The 16,886-nt window shown below is 39.0% G+C and overlaps 1 protein-coding gene across 9 annotated transcripts in view; it reads left to right on the plus strand.

The window, feature by feature from the left end:
• The first annotated feature begins 420 nt into the window (after positions 1–420).
• Positions 421–16,886, plus strand: part of FIP1L1 (factor interacting with PAPOLA and CPSF1) — a 53,175-nt gene continuing 36,709 nt past the window's right edge. For 2 of the 9 annotated variants that reach the window (XM_066995869.1, XM_066995871.1), the window contains exons 1-10: positions 422–739; positions 1,371–1,410; positions 3,860–3,917; positions 6,655–6,758; positions 8,970–9,034; positions 10,056–10,163; positions 11,048–11,178; positions 11,465–11,533; positions 14,163–14,272; positions 16,700–16,807. In XM_066995869.1, coding sequence (XP_066851970.1) covers positions 658–739; positions 1,371–1,410; positions 3,860–3,917; positions 6,655–6,758; positions 8,970–9,034; positions 10,056–10,163; positions 11,048–11,178; positions 11,465–11,533; positions 14,163–14,272; positions 16,700–16,807 — 875 coding nt within the window. In that variant the 5' untranslated portion in view covers positions 422–657. Of the gene's footprint in view, positions 740–1,370; positions 1,411–3,859; positions 3,918–6,654; positions 6,759–8,969; positions 9,035–10,055; positions 10,164–11,047; positions 11,179–11,464; positions 11,534–14,162; positions 14,273–16,699; positions 16,808–16,886 lie in introns of all 9 variants that reach the window. The other 7 variants (XM_066995870.1, XM_066995872.1, XM_066995874.1 and 4 more) reach the window with 7 other exon arrangements.

Here is a 16,886-nt window from a genome sequence, read left to right on the forward strand (position 1 = left end):
CACTGTGTGTTTATCCTGTGGTTACGCTCTCCCCCGGCAGCTGCTAGTAGGAGCGAGACACTGCAAAGTAAGGATGCTCGGCCACGTCCTTCTTCTGGAGCCGGGCGAGGACGTCCCCGAGGACCCCGGCAGGCTGCCCGTGATCCCCACCGAGGAGCCAGGCGGGCGCCTGGGGCTGGCGACCACCGCGAGCAGCGGGAGGCGAGGGGCCGCCGGGGCGGCTCTCGGGCGGGCAGCACCGAGGTGAGTGCCGGCGGCGGGGCCCGGCCCGGGAAGGCCTCCCCGAGCCGTGAGGAGCGCTGCGGGCCGTCCCCAGCGCCTTCCCCAGCGCAGTCCGCCCGGCCGGGCGCCGCCGGGCCGCCCCCCGCGTGCCCGTGCCCAGGGCGCCGCGGGGCCGGGCCGGGCCCGCTTCCTGTGCGTGTCACTCACTCGGCGGGGGAGGGGAAGCGCCGAGCAGGCGGCGGCGGCGGCGGGGAAGGGAAGGCAAGGCAGGGACGGCACGAAGGGCCGCGCCGCGCCGCCCCGGCCCTCGCTCGCGCTCCCCGGCCGCCGCCTCAGCCCCCCGCGGCCGTGCTGCCCACCGGGGGCGGCGAGGAGGAGGCCGCCGCCGCACCGCCGCTACCGGGCCCGGGCGCTCGCGTCCCGCGGGCGGCGGCCATGTCTACCGGCGAGGTGGAGCGGCTGGCGGCGGACCTCGGCGGGGGCGCCGGGGACGAGGAGGAAGAGTGGCTCTACGGCGGTACGGACCCTCGGCACCCCCGTCCCCGGTCCCCGGCGCCCCCGGCCCCGGCCCGCGCTGCCGGCCTGGCCCTCTGCCCCCCCGCCACCACGGAGGGTAGGCCGCGGCGTGCTCCGCCTCGCCAGGCCGGCCCACGGCTCGGCGCGGCCCTGCTCCCCCTCAGCGCCCTTTAAAAGGGTCCCCGTGGCCGCTCAGTCCCCTCCTCCCGGCCGGCCCCTCCGCCCTGCCGGCCCGGGGGGGCTCAGCCCCGAAGGCTGAGGCGTGCTGGGGCCTCCGCGCACCTGTGGAGCGCCGCCAGGGCTCCCCCGCCGGGGGTCTGTGCTCCCGTGGCGAGGCAGGCTGAAAGTGGGCTGAGTAAACTTTGTTTGCAACTTCAGGGGCTCCCCGTGCGTTCAGACAGCGGGCAAGGCTGGGAGTTAAGCTCAGCGTTGGAACTGTCAGTGTGGAGCACGGCGGGGGGGGGGGTCTGCCTGCCCACCTGCCCGAGTGGTGCCGTAACACCTTGTGAGGGGGTCTGGTGCGGTCCCGGGTGGTAACTGAAAAGTTCGTAGTGGTCTGCATGGCAAGGTACCTGCTGCAGTGGTAACTCTGGGCTTTTATTCACGTCTTACGTGTTTCTTTCATCTCGTAGATGAAAATGAAGCAGAGAGACCAGAAGAAGAAAAAGCTAGGTGAGTATTTTCACAACTGGAAATCCTGTGGTGTGGCTGCGCGTAAGTTGTATTTGCAGTAGTCGTCTTCCCAGCTGCTTTAAAAGTCCATGGTACCTGAACACTCACGCTGATGTCTTTAAAAATAGCCCTAAGGTAGTACGTTTTGTCTGCTGAAATGACTCGGCTTTTCTGTAAAATGACTTTACCTGGGAAATTGTGATACTTGAATATGAATGTGTTTTTAATTTTCAACTGCGTGGATGTTGTCCTACATGGATACTTCATGGATACTACGTGGATATCAGCATTTCCTTATGAAATGCCATCAGTTTTTTTACTTCTATAATCATTGTGTGTTTCTACATGATTTCAAATTAAGAATAAAAGACTCCAAAATAAAAGTCTCCCCCAAAAGGTTTTCAGTATATTTATAAAACAAAGGATACAAGGAAGCAATGAGATTACTGGCCAGTTTGATATGCAGGTCCCATAACACATTTTTTTGATTGGTAAATGAGTCTTTGAAAGAAAGTTAGAAAAAGCTTTGAAAGTATTTAGGGAAGCCTGCTTGATTTATGAGGAACTGTGTGAGAAAAAGCACAAAGATACTCCTTTGAAAGTCTAGCTAGGTTGGTTGGTGGAATTTGGTAACAGGGACTGAGTGAAGTGGGAGTTGGTATTTCACACTGACTGAGAGAAGTCTCACAATTTATAAACTATGGAAACTGCAGATTGTAAAATTAAGCTAAAATTAAGTAAATAAAGGGGAAACCAGTTCAAGAACACACACATTGTTATTTTATATAGATGCCTTCTGAGTCAGCAGAGATTTTTCACTGAGAACTGTTGGCCTTAGCAACCCTCATTGGACTTCGTGTCCATAAGCTTGCGCAGTTGCTTTTTTTGAACTGATGGAGATTTTTGACAGGCACATTACTGCAGTAATGCCTTCCACTAATGGACTGTGTATGATACCATTTTGGAACTGCTACTAGATGCAGTATTTGATTTCCATTTATTCCCGTAGTATAAGAAACAGAATTGTTTCCTGTTCACCCTTTTCCATGTCACTCAAAATTTATTTCAGACCTCTGTTGCGTTTGCCCTGAACCATCTCTTTTCTAGGATAAGGAATAACTTAACTTGCTCCTTATTTGGAAGCCATTCCATATGAATTGATTCGTTGTGTTTCATTATCTTCTATTGACCTGATACCTTTGGGCAGTAGTACTACACCTTTTGTCAGTAGTACTGTTGTTTAAGAAAATTATTTGTATGGCAAACAAAATGATCCTTAGTGGTGTTTTACTCTGGATTCTGGTCAATAGAATCTGTTTAGGTCGTTGGCCTGGGTACATAGTTAAGGACCGGAAAGAGGAATAAATTGTGGCTTATGTTTCTTACGGGCTGTGTTTGGAATTCCGGAGGCATGGCAGCAGTTTCCCTATTAAAAGGTTTGGTCTCTGGCCTCTCAGTTTTGGCATTCTTCATACATAAAAATAGTGAGGTTTTATTCAGGTTTGTTAGCTAGTCTGTCATCTTAATGGGTGATGAAATTACATGGTTAACCCTGAGTCCCAGGGCTGTGTCCGGGTTGGGCTGGGTTTTGGTGTAACACTCATTCATGAGTGGGTATTTTGCCAACAGATAGTAGGATCAAAATCATTCTCCGCCTTCCAGTTCATCTTTAATAAAAGCTGTCAGTTGCTCGCTCCTTTGCAGAGTCCAAAAATATGTTGTCAGTGAAAGAATATTGTTTTTAAATGTCTTCCTGCTTACACTGCTGTTTGTGATGCAACGTTTGAACAGAGTTAAAGGAACTGTGGAAAATAAAATATTGCTGTGTCAGAAAGAGCAGTAGGTAAGCGTCTAGTGAGACAACTCATTTGCATCTAGTGAGACAACACATTTGTGTGAATTTGACAGTGCTGGTCATTTTAGATGAACCAATAGTTTTAAAATGTTTACAGATTTCAATCTCCAGTTAAAATATAATCAAATTCATTACTGAATTGTAGCCATTCTTATTGGTAGAAAAAAATCTTACAGTGCAGATGCTGAAATTTCGATTCAGTACTATCTTATCTATGGGTATTTAAGTGTGTTTTTCCATTATGTCTTTGAAAAGTGTCAGTCTGCAGGGGAAAAAAAAAACCACCTGTTATTCTCCCTTCACGTTATGAAATATTTCACTTTGATTTCAAAAGAGGATCCAGGTATAGTGCCATATTGCTCTGAAGTATTCTATAAACATCCAGTTCATGTGATTTCTGGGACCCAAATGATAGTCTGCAGATATAAAGTTATTTTCTTTGAGAATTTTGTTCAAATTAATGCAAAAGATAAGTTGAACTTTTTCTGTTCTCCAGAATGATGTATCAGTGCTTTTTCACCATTAGTTGGTGTGTGGAATAACATGTGAATAAATAACTAGTTTGATTTTTTTTCCTGTTTGTTTTTGTTTAAGTGTTCCTCCCCCACCTGGAAGTGAAGAGGAAGCCGCAGAAAATGGCGTTGTGAAAACGGTATTTTAAACGTGTATTTGACATACTGCTTCAATTTGTTCTGATTTAATGCGTAATTGTAATTTGGCTGGGACCTACAATTAAATGAGTTAGTGTATGCCTTGGACCTTTTTTTTTTGTGAAAGGTGTTTGACACTATCTGCAGACACTCTGTATAAACTAATAAGCTAGGAAATCCAATTTCCAGCTACAGTCCACTTTTTGAAACTAACTTACAGAAAATAACTAAATGGTACTTCATTTTTGGGGGGTTAAAACTGGTGCTTCGAGACAGTTGTCTCCTCCCAAAGGCATCTTTTTGAAAGTGATACTCTCCTCATTTTTCCTCGCTGATAGGAAAATAAAATCCTCTGGTCATTTTTCTTTTTTGAACATGATGAATAACAAACATTTGCAGAATAGTGTGAAAATATGGATCGAAAGATGAATGATGAGTGCCTTTTAGCTGCAACATAGCAGACTTGTTTGGTAGCAGTCTTCAGTGTTCAGTATGTTAGTCTGTCTTACACTTTTATGATGAGAGAAAGGACCAAGAAGTGAGATTTATGGTTGCAAAGTTGATAAAAGGCCTCAGTTTACTGTGAATGGGAATGACTTAAGTCTGTCCTATGAATAAAAGCCCCTAATTGTACTTCATGGGGATCTTTAGCTTGCAATAATTCTCTTAAGTGGTGCAAAAAACTTTATTGTGATATTTGTGCAATTTTCAAGGCCTGGCTTCTTTCTAAACTGTATTTGTCTTCAGTAGGACAAATACTCTATGAAAGATATTCAGTCTTACGTAAAGTTGAGGAAAAAACCTGCATATTCAAACTGAAGAGCTTTTTATTGCAATTGCACCAAAGGTTTTTCATGTTGATCCTAATACTGTATGTGGGCAGTAGCAATTTTAAAATATTTCTGGAAGTTCTCATTGGCTCAGTTTCCTTCCTTAGGGTTATTTTTATACTTGCATATCTTCATATTTTTCACCTATAAAAAAATAGCATTATTAGGATATCATTAGAACGTCTCCATCAAACTGGGAACATCATGGTAAAATCAGAAAATGGAAAGAGTGAACATTAAGGGTCAGCAGTAACCTAGAAGAAATACATGGCTTTTAAGTTGCTTGAATAAGAAAAAGTCAGTAGTTTTGTGCAGAGGGAACTAAGAAATGATTGTTTAAGAGTGAAATTGTCTTTGGTTGAGAAGGTACATGCTCCAGACAAAACTTTATTTTCTGTTTGATGTGTTTGTAATGGCTCTCTACTGTGTGGGCTGCCATGTAAGGGAGTGGAGAACTTTTTCTCAGCAGTGGGGCATTGAAAGACTGTCTTCTGTCTTCAGCTGTCATTTACAGAAAATGTATTCTGATTAAAGCATTCGTGGTTTATTTTTTTTTCCCTTGATTGGACACTTCATTGTTAAGTAAGTTATATTAATGTATAGCAAGGATGAAGTGCACTCCAACTTACCTTCCATGCAACTGCTTATTTTTGTCAAATCATGTACCAAGCAAGTTAGTAGATGGTTAGATTAGAGCTAGAGCGCAGCTGCATGTGGATAACTGCAGGCTACCTGGACAGAACCAACTTGGTTTTGGTATGTTTAGCCTCCTGCTGAAGGATTCAACAAGGATGTAGATAGGGGTGATTTACCTGATGAGAAAACTTTGAAGGAAGTTCCTCAACAAGAAAACTGTTGTAAGAAAACTAATGAGCTACAGGATATGAGCAAAAGTCCAGTATGGGTAATTGTTGAGTAAAAGAGAGAAAATAGAGGGTAGAAGTAAAGGTTCCATTTTCACAGCGACAGAAGGTCACCTCCACTGGTGATTCTCTGGAGTGTTGCGCATAGCCTGTGCTGTTCAACGTGTTTATAAATTATTTGGTAAGGTGGTTAAGTTGTGGGACCACGAGTTTTCTGATGTTACAGAGTTACTCAAGATAGTAAGAACAAGGACCATCTGTGGAGAACTGAGTGGTTAATAGATGGCTGTTGGAATTCTGTACAGAAAAGGAAGAGCGATGTTCGTGGAAGGAAAAACAGCTTTATGAGTACATTGATGGTCTCTGAGCTGATCATTACCGCTTATGAGAAAGCCGCTAAGCTATGGGAAAAGATCCATTAAAATGTCATTTAAGTACTTGTCTGGAGTCTAAAAAGCAGTCAAATTTTGGGCTGTAGCCGAAAGTGATTAGGAAACAAAACAGAAGATATAATTTTCTCACTACATAATTTCATATTTCGGTCACACCCTGAATTCTGTGTGCAGTTCTGTTCCCCTCATGCCATAAAAGCTTTGCTTCAGCTGTAAAAAGTTGAGAGAAGAAGGGCAGCAAGAGTATTTGAGTTGCTCTGGATATATAATTGAGGACAGCGAGAAGCTAGTGTCACATACCTTTAATTAAGCTCTTTCCTGAGTGATGAGATAACAGGAGAACTGGTGTGTATGAGCTAGGTAGAGGGAAAAAAGGTATTAAGATAGTGGAAACAGTTTTATGCTTATTTAGGAAATGTCATGTTTCCGAAACGAAAGCTTAATATTGAAGATACTTTCCTGTTCTGATCCACATATTTCCAATATTTGTAGCTTTTAAACAGATGAGCTTAACTTTTCTGTTCATGGTACTCTATCCCGAGGTCTAGGAAATGGAGAATTTTCTTCTGTTAAGGATGTCTAGAAGGGGTAGTTTTGTCTGGATTATTTTTTTAACTGCAAGTTAAACAAGTTAAGTGACTTTTTCCTTTGTAGAAGGTGACCGAGGCTGAGGATGACAGTGATAGTGATAGTGATGATGATGAAGATGATGTTCAAGTCACCATAGGGGATATTAAAACGGGAGCTCCACAGTACAGGTAAGTTATTTGCAAATATTAACTGGAGGAGCCTTAAAGATTACATTTAATTATTAATTCAGGCTCTTTAATACTTGTCAATTTCAAATTTTAAGCATAGGTAGCCTCAATGTATTCTTTTCAGCTCTTTAACAAAGTGTTTATAATGATACAGTGACTCAAACAAACAAACAAAAAGTAAAAAAATCAATGAAGTGTCTTAACTCATACAACTCTTCCTTTGAATTTTGTTCTCAGATTTTGAGAAATAATTGCATTAAATATTTGTAAACTAGAGAGTTGTCTTTTTATTATGGAATAGCTATGTTACCTAGCTGAAAATGCTGGGTAACATAGCTATTCCTGTTCGTGACATTGATGTTTTTGTTGCAAATGGTAGAGTGGTAAGCACAGAGAACATTAGAAACGTTTGTCCTTGGTCCTATTTGTTGAGGATGCAGTTCTAATTAGAACTCTAGTTTCAATTCCTATTGATGTTCTGAAATAAGATTTTAATGTACTTCAGGATGCAGCTGCTAGTCTCTAGAGATGAATTCTCAAGATCATGGGTTAGGGATTTGTATCATACAATATTATTATTTTTTTTTGCTACTGCTATTGCTCCATGTTCCTTCTGCTGTTGATAAAAGGCTTGTTTTTCACTGAGCGCTTTTGAAGAGTGTTAATTTTACCCAAAATAATTAAGTAATATTCTTTGCTACACTGAGGTGTTATGAGGGAAGTGGTTTGCTTGTTTGTCTTGGCAATCCTAATGTTCTTATGGTTATTAAAAGTTACTAGGATGTCTTCTTTATTTAATTAGAATGAAGACAGGTGTGCAGGTAGGCCTGAATCGTATGTTACTGTATTTTTAGCTTTGGAATTCAGGTAATACATTCATTTTTGAAACATAATATTTTTAAACTTTCGGTAGATCATATCCTAAAGTAACTATGCAAATCAAAGTGATGTCAAAAATAGCAGTTCTTTTGATTCTTTGTCTGTTTCCAATAACTTGCAGTAGGCCTGTCGTGTAGGCAGTGACCTCAAATTTTGTGAGACTAAAGAAAAACTAAATTTATATTCTTAATGGAAAGAGCATCAGCAAATTCACTAATTCAGAAAAGAATTAGCAGATGCTCCAATATCTAATACGAGTAGAAAGTTTTATATTTAAATAGTTGTTCTGTTAAAAATCTCTTCTGGGCAAACTGGTCAGAAAATTCATGAAAGGGGCAGTCTTCTAAAACAAGCTCATCATTTCTGTTCATCTTAATGTCATTACAGCAAGTTCCTTCATAGGATTAAATTATTTTTCTTACAGTAGTCACCCACTGCGTAAAAAAAAAATAAGAAAATCATATACAAATACAGCATGGGAGATCAGAAAAAGAAATGTTTTGTGTCAGTTTTGTACTTCTGTAGCATAAAGTAGAATGAAAAAAACTGCATGGAAACGGTACTGTAAATCCTAACTCTAAACTATACACTGCCTTCTAATTATATGTTAATCTCGTTATGTTTATGGGTTGATACCACCTATGAGGATAAGCTATTTTGCACATTAAGTGGTAATGAAAGCTAGCTCTTACTGTTCCAAATGAACAGTATTGTAATTCCCAAGGTAGTTTAATCAATTCAGTGTCTAGATTTGAGTGCATTTTATGAGGAAACCTCTCAAGTATTTTTGAAAGTAAAATTACATATATTTTTATATTGGTCGCATGGATAGATAATTGCTAGAAGCACATTGAAAATGCCTTTCAGACATCTTAAAGAAATGCTTGTATTTCCACTTTTGTACAGATTAAATGAAATAATAATGAAAGCAGCAAAGGATCTGTCTAAACCTTCTCTTTTGTTTTTACCCTAATCCCCAGAGTGTCATCTGTATCCCTAAATGAATTTCGTTTCTCCTTTTTCTCTTCTTCTGGTCGTGTCCATTCTTGTTTCTATCAAGGTCTTTACCCTTTCAACTCAGGAAGAGTGACTGGGACTTGCTTCACAACTGTTTATTAGTTGGAGAAGTTGCTACTGAGCATAGAAAGGTACTCTCTCTTGCTCCTAGGCTGATCTCTTTACTTTTACAGTTACCAGCTTGGAAAGCTAGAGATTCAGGATGGTGATTGAGCCTGGGTCCAGTTTGTTTCTGGATCTAGCTAATTCTTGTTTTATATTTTCTTCTGGTTTACAGTTTTCTCTGTCTAATTCAGTTTTCTTAATTTCTTTAAGTTACGGAGCAGCTCCTGTGAATCTTAATATTAAGACAGGAGGACGAGCTTATGGATCTTCTTCTGGTAAGAAAATTTACACCATGCTATTACTAAAAATGCGAAAAAAATCAGTAGCAATGCATAGTCTGTGTCTGTGTTTGCTTGTTTAGCCTGTATTTTTTTAGTTAGAGAATTCTTGCAGAATGTTCTAGTGTGAGGACAGACTTAGACAAATATAAAATTTTTAGTGTTCTTAAATTGTTCAATGCTTATTGCTTTGTTTTCATTAAGTGCATCTGAAATCTTGTTCTGTGTATGTGTTTTTTTCTCTCTTGAGTAGCATTCTTTGCAGAGAGTGGACAATTATAATTTTTTTTTTTCATTATTTATTCTTAATCAGGCAATCTTAAACAGTTGGGTTCTCCGGGCATTTACTGCCATTATTTAAAGTAAATGTAGTTATGCAAATAGTTCTCTAGTCTTTGTCTCCTGAAAAATTTATTTGTGTATCATCCGTGGTTAATGGCATAAATATTATTAAGCTGACGATAACTATCAAAATTGATACATAGGAAGCCTGTCATAGTCTTTTTATCATCCATCTGTAAATTGTCTAGTTTGCATAGGCTAACTGTAAAAGGAGCAGCAGAGTTAGAGGTATTCCTGGTGGTGTAAAAAAAGTGATTCTTGCGATCCACGAATTCATAAATTTAAGTTGCGGTACGTGTGTTTACAGGAATATGCAAAATCGGAGTTCAAGGTGGAGAGTATGTGTTCACTTCTAACTGTGGGACCACAGTAAAGCTTTCTGTGCTTAAAACTCATTTTAAAGGGTTATTAATGAGTGGACTCTTTAAATAGTCACCTGTTGAATTCAGGTTTTCTTACTTAAATGTTGCCTGTATGGCTTTGCATGAAGAGTGATTTTGATGCATAAGGGACATTGGAGGTTCTGAAAGCATACAGTTGTTTCAGATGAACGGAATAACCTTCCTTTCTGAAACTTCTTGTTTGAAATAAATCTGGCTTTTAATTTTTATTTCAAATGTTACAACTGTTAGAACTCTTCTTAGCAGTGACACAAAGTTCTAACTTCTCTTCACAGGTGTAAAAGTTAAAGGGGTGGATCTAGATGCACCAGGGAGTATTAATGGTGTGCCACTTCTGGAAGTAGATTTAGACTCTTTTGAAGATAAACCTTGGAGAAAGCCAGGTAATGCTCTAGTTTATATTAGCTGATATGTATGTATTTAGAAGGTTATTTTAATAATAATTCCTATTTACTGCATGTAGGAATTTTTACCCTACAGCTAGAAGGTACTGTACGATATGATTTACAAAAAGCTGGTAAGTTACCCGTTGCCTTTGTGTTGTACCACAGTGTGTGGGTGTGCCATGTTTCTTAGTATGCATCCCACACATACATCAGCAAAAACAGACTGTAGGACATGGCTTTAAAAAAAAAAAATCATGTATATGCTGAAATCTCCTTGGGAATCTGTATGTCTCTGGGTGTTACTGCTCTTGATCTGTGCCATATTACAGAAGATAAAGCAGAAAGGAAAATAGTTTTAGCAGGTTTGAGCAAGCAGTGCAGCGAAACATAACAGCTTGCGCTTCTTTGTGTTCGTACACAGACATCCATAAGCTGAAGAAGGAGCTGGTACCGCATGGACTTCCTATGAGTCTCCCATGTATATTGTCCAGTTGTCTCAAATCATGGCCAGACTTGTCTGTTTATTTTTCTATTGGCAGTATCTCTTGCTGCTGTGCATAGTTTATTTTAGTGTTTTTATGCTACATTGGCAATGCAAGTAGTGTCTTCAGAATGGAACAGAAAAAGGAGCCTTTGATAATATTCTGGGGTTTGAACGTTTGACTATGTTTAATCCTTCTTACAATAGAAGTACTTAATGGCATCAAATTAAATTAGGAGTCAGTGAAACAAAGAGTCAAATACAGTGTACATTTCAATAGCGTGGCTTTGGATCAATACCTAATCCATTTTGATTCTGTAAATAGAGATAAGTGTTCGGTGAGAAAAAAGAAAAGATGAATTTTGCAATGTCATAAAAACTTGTGCTTTTCTACTTAAAGGGGCTGATCTCTCTGATTACTTCAACTATGGGTTCAATGAAGATACCTGGAAAGCTTACTGTGAAAAACAAAAGAGAATACGAATGGGTCTTGAAATTCTACCAGTTACCTCAACCACAAATAAAATTACGGTAATTACTACAACTTTTTTTGTGGTATTCTACACGCTTTTTTTCCCTGTAAATCTGCTTGTGTGTCATAAGCTTGTTTTGCCCAGTTCAGTGCTTTTGTTGTAAAGTTTGCACCTGACTGCCCACCCCTAAGCCTAGAATGTTCTTGTGTTGTTTTTCTGGCAATCTGTGTGGGTAGTGTCACAGTCTAGCTACAGCTAGGTCGCATCTGTACCATTACTCAGAATGTGGCCCATGAGTTAAGAGTTGTATGGTATCTTAATGGGCAATGTGTTATTTAACTTAGGCTGAAGACAATGCTATGGAAGTAACACCAAGTGCAGAGATTCTCGATGGCAGATACCATCTTTTTAAGGTGAATTTTAGTAAACTTTTGTTGGTTGCTCTCATTTTTGTCGAGTATTGCTTCCCATGCCAACACAGACTGATAGAAGAAAAACGGAAAAGGATGCAGCCATTATTTCAAACTCTCATCTTACATCGGTGACTTACTGCTTATGTCACAAAATGCTGAGTAAAAAGTGTTGCTTTGTTCGTCATCCTTCTGCAAGCATGTGGGTTAGTGGCCTGGTGTACTAACAAATTTCCTAGTGAAACTAATTTTTCTTTATGTGGTGGTTTATTATTTTTAGATGTAGCGCATTTGTTTGTGCAGATTAAAGAATTTGTACAGATGTGCTGGGGAAGCTTTGTAGATTATAGCATGTTTATTTTTCCTGTGGCCTTGTAGCTTTTATTTTGTTTTGTAACACTTATCCTTGGCAGCTCTGAGATGTGGAAATCAATCTTTCGTATTTTCCTGTTGTCCTTTTGAGATTAGATAACCATAAATCAAGTTATATATATCATCTTTCCATTAGGAAATGCTGATTTGCAGGGAGCAGAAAAATCTGTTTGACAGGATTTATCTTTAGAATTGAACATTGCTTTCGACTTCTTATTTTTTAAAATACTCTTTTGTTTGACACTAAAGTTAAAATACAGAGGTTATTTGTTTTGTTCAGTATGCAGACAGTTTTGTTCCTGAACTCTCATTAAACTAACTTGGAACTGTTTGTTGCTTTGTTCTGTATACTCCTGTAACAGAAGTCTCAATTGCAGACGGGTATTTTTGGTATCAGTTGTTTCCCCTCATATACTACTAGAGGGCATCCAGATATTTTAACTTTATCTTAGCAAGAACAGATCAGAAGCTTGTGGGGCTACTTGCCTTCCTCATTTGTCGCAATAATAGTGTTATGGAATGGTGGAAATGCTGGATAGTGGGAGTTAGGATTTTTCATTGTGGCTGATGACTGAACGTACTCTCAAATAAATGTTTTTGAACTTCTGTCCTGAAGGAAGAAGGATAAGTATTCCAAACCAAAGATTCCCCTATTTCTTTCTCAGTATTGACTCTCTGGAGTTTCTGGAGGTCCAGTGATGAAACAGTACGGATAATTGTGTTGTAAGAGCTGAAAAAAGAGCTTGTCATGCGTTTTACAAGGAATGTGCATATAATTTGTATTTTGTTAATAATTATTTCTATTCTTCTGAAATACGAAGTCTCATATCGTTTGGGTGAATCTTCTGTAACTGACAAGACCATCTCCTACATTTTCAAGTTACTCATTAATTAATAGAAATCTTACATATTTTTCATGTAAATACTTGAACCATACCTGATATTTTAATATTAAAAGGTTTTCATATTTCTGGATACTGAAGTTAATTCAAATTTTAAGGCATCTTAAATACTTATGTGTTTTTGTGGATTTGCTACAGAGGTGTCTGTGATTAGAAATGAGGTCCTGCAAAAGCTTAGCAGTTCGCTTGCCTACAAAAGCTGTGAGAACAGAGTCCATATGATGTTATATCATGAATGATCTAACTGGATCTCTATACAGTAATTAGTATTTATTGCTACTTATGAAACTGTTAAGATATCAGGGATTTTAGATAACTAAACATCCAAGTTAAATAAATGCAAAATGCTTTTATGGTTTCAGGATTACTTCTGTGTGTGAGTGTTGTTAAAAGACTGTTACTTTTAAGTTTAAAAGGTTGGGGTTTTAGTTGTCTTAACGATTAATACATTTTTGGCTACTAGCTTCAAAATAGTTTTGTTTGTTCGTTTGTTTCCACTTGGAAGGGCACTTTATTTAAAAAATAAATAAAATATTTGTGGCTGTGTGGTTGATCCAGTCAGTAGGAGTGTCTGTAAAAGCTTAGCCTGTACAGCCTTGTCTTTAATGCTAACCCATGTAAGTTTTTCTTTCATATTTGATGTGCTGTTGAAGACAAACAGTACTTGAAGTAGTTGCTCTAAAGCTCTTGCGTAGTTTTAATAATGTCTCTATGGAATTTTGCAGTACTGCAGACAGAGCAATATGCTTTTAGAGTATTTAATTGAAACTAATGGAAAACCTTGTAATGTTGGCATAATCCAGAGCATGAGGTGACTATTCCTGGTATGACTGGGAAATTATGGAGTTACTAGATGATCTTGTCAGTAAAGCAGACAGAATGGGTTTGCTTTCTTGTCTCATAGTTTACTGTCGGGTAGCAGACGTAGTAGATAATTCTGTCATTAAGATTATGGAGTTGGGTTGGTTTGTTTTTGTTTTTAATCATTTTGCTTCTTTAAAAATTAAGATGTTATTTTGTTCATACAGGAAATTCTCCAAGAAAATCAGTTGGGTCTGTTGTTCACGTCCAAATCAAATAAGTTGAAAATAAATATTAAAACTGTATGATTTTTGCTAATAAATTGTTCTCTGGCACATTGCTTCTTATATATACTAAATACAGTCCTTAAGTTATATAGTCTTTTAAGATATAGTATTTTATTAGCTGTGCAAAGGTGTTAGTTCTTTTTAAATCTGATTAAGGTTGGACTTTCTTTTTGTGTTGGCTATGTGCTGTGTTGAGTGTTGGGGCTACTATACTTCTGAGTTAAACTGACAATAAAACAAACAAACTAATGATAAAACGTTATTTTGAAGGTACAGCAGGGCAGAACTGGAAATTTGGAGAAAGAGTTGGCAGTGCAGTCGACCAAAGCTGATTTCACATCTCCTCCTGCCTTATTCAAATCAGGAATTCCAACAAACAGGTCAGTTAGACAGCTGTAACTCGAGACCAAAACCCTTTTTATGCTGTTACTTCTGTGTATTTCAACTTCATAATTTTTGTAGGAAAAAGACAGAATATGTTTCTGTAGTAGGTAGAAGTGGTAGGAAGAGCGAGCTATTCTAATCACTTTTAGCTTTCAATCACCTTTACACAGGATTGCCGTGCTACCTTTTTGTCGGTTCAGAAAATAGAAAGTAGAAGGAGAGGGGTAAGATCATCAGGACCAAGTTACAAGGGAGCTATAAAAATCCAGATGTTGATGTATGACACCATGTTGTCTGTGTAGAAGGAGATCGGCCAACAAAATGTCTCCAGCTAGTGTCTTTTCCTCTGTAGCTTTGGGTATTAGCTAACACACCTTTTCAGTTAACCAAAATTGCGTTAGGCAACTATTACTTCAACAATTGGAAGGATTCCTGGAACCCATTCTTCTTCCTGTAAGGTAGCTTTAGCTTCTCCATATTTGCATATTTTACTGCACTTTCTTTGAAATGGGAGGATAATTTCTTTACTAGAGTTTCTTCTCCTCCTTCTCCCAGCCCCAGGCTTTAATAAGTTCTGTTCTTAATTGTAAGCTGCTGCTACTTGATACCTGGCACTTAGCTGAGAATGAATCCGTGCTTCTGCTTTACTTTACTTATGAAGTGATTTCATTTAGGAGTTTTGTTTTTGCGTAAATTAAAAGTCATTGTATTGTACGTCATGGCAAGGGAAGTGGAGCAGGTTGTATGCTCTCAGCAATTTAAAGATTAGTGTCCGTGACTCGCTTTTAGTGGAGCATCCATAAGTATCTTGACTAACTCAGGCACTCATGTTTATTTATTCCACCCTTTTTGATTCAGTTTAACACCCAAATATGTTTGTCTTGGTGGGGAGGAGTCGTACTTGATCCTTTTGCTTGCATTTGCCTTTCACTCCCCTCCAGCTGGCCTAAATTTTTTTCTGACCTATTAGGTTTTTAGTAGATTTGAGTAGTTTTATAATTTTTTTTCTTTGTCTGAGAAGCAGTATAAGTCTTCCACACTTTGTACTGATCCTGTAATGATGTTTTGAATTTTCTTTTCTGAATTGCTTCTAATTTGTGGTGTTCTTATAACGGAGTTCTCAAAATTGCATGTTGTGTTCACAGGGAAATGATTCAAAGTCTGTATCTAGTACAGATCTTAGAGGATTTCCATTCTTGATGCATCTCACTATTGGACAGAGAAATCTCTGAACACTTTAGAAAGTAGTTTCTGACTGGGATATTAAAATACAGCTAAGCTTAAATTTTTGGAAGAATGCATTGTGTAAACCGTGATTCTGTGAAACTTGCTTTTATTGTGAAAAAGTTTAATACTTTAGGGTCATACATGTGCACGGTATAGACTTCAAAAGTAAAATCTTTGTCATATGCTCTAGCTAGAATAAATATATCTTACTATAGATATCTTTATACCATACCTTTATCTGCTACTTTTTTTTTCCTGCCTGAAGCTAGCAATTCCGAGTTTAAGCGACAGTCTTTCAGATTTTTTAGAGATTCAAACTTAGTGTACTGATTGTTAGTCAGATTTTTCCTCAGAAGTGTCAGGCTTGTCTTGTTTTCTTCCAGGAACTGAGTTTACCTTGTATAGGTTTCCCAACCTTTGCTTTCTTTTAAGAGTGCAAAGCCAGTAAATCAATTTGGTCTGTTGCATAGCTAAAGATGAAACAAAACGAACATTTCCAGTTCTATCATTTGTGCATTCCAGTGGTTAGAATAGACAATCTTACTACGTTTAGCCTGAGTACTGTAATTGTAGGTGGTTACAATGGCAAAGCTGACTTCTTCCCATATTTGATATCTGCTGTTTTGGCTGCATTAGATTAAGATACGTTCTTGTGTAAAGAAGATGGTGTTTACCAAGTGGTCAGAAGAGATTTTGAAAGAAAATGATGTGCTCAGAAGTGTAAGACTAGCTCAGCGAGTATGTCTTGACTGTTAGATTATATGGATTATATACTTCTACTCAGGTGACTTCTCCAGAATACAATTACTGTTTTCTGTATATAAAAACTGCATTACTGATTTCTTTATAACCAGGCAGTGTTTGATGGGATCGGATTGTTTTCTTTAAAGAGCTTATTTAGGTAGGCAGAAATTTTTCAACAATTCAGCTCTATGATAACTTAAAGTAATTGCCTTTATGCCATGCAGTAGAGCATTGTTGTGAAATCGCTAGAAGCATTTCTCACCTAGCAGTAAAATGTCTCAGCTTCTAGCAGTAGTTGATATATTTGGTGAAAGGGAGGGAAAAACTGGTGCAAGTGGATATAGTCACGTTGGTGTGGAAATTGATAAGGAGCTGGGAATGAGGAGAAGAGGAATTCAAAGAGCAGAAAAGATAGACAAGAAAAGAAAGACCTAGACAATTTATCTCACCAGAAACAGCGCCTCTTCTCAGTCACAGACAAGCACTGCCTCCAGAAAAGCCAGTTCAGGCATCGGAAAGTGGCAGGAACGATATAGGAGGGCTGAATCACCCAAATTAAGGTAAGAAAAAAATAATCAGGGCATGGTCCTGATTTAGCATTTTAATTCCCCACTTACTAGTCAGGGCTGCCACATCATG

The sequence above is a fragment of the Anser cygnoides genome, chromosome 4, assembly GCF_040182565.1.
Source record: "Anser cygnoides isolate HZ-2024a breed goose chromosome 4, Taihu_goose_T2T_genome, whole genome shotgun sequence".
Classification (NCBI taxonomy): Eukaryota; Metazoa; Chordata; class Aves; order Anseriformes; family Anatidae; genus Anser; species Anser cygnoides.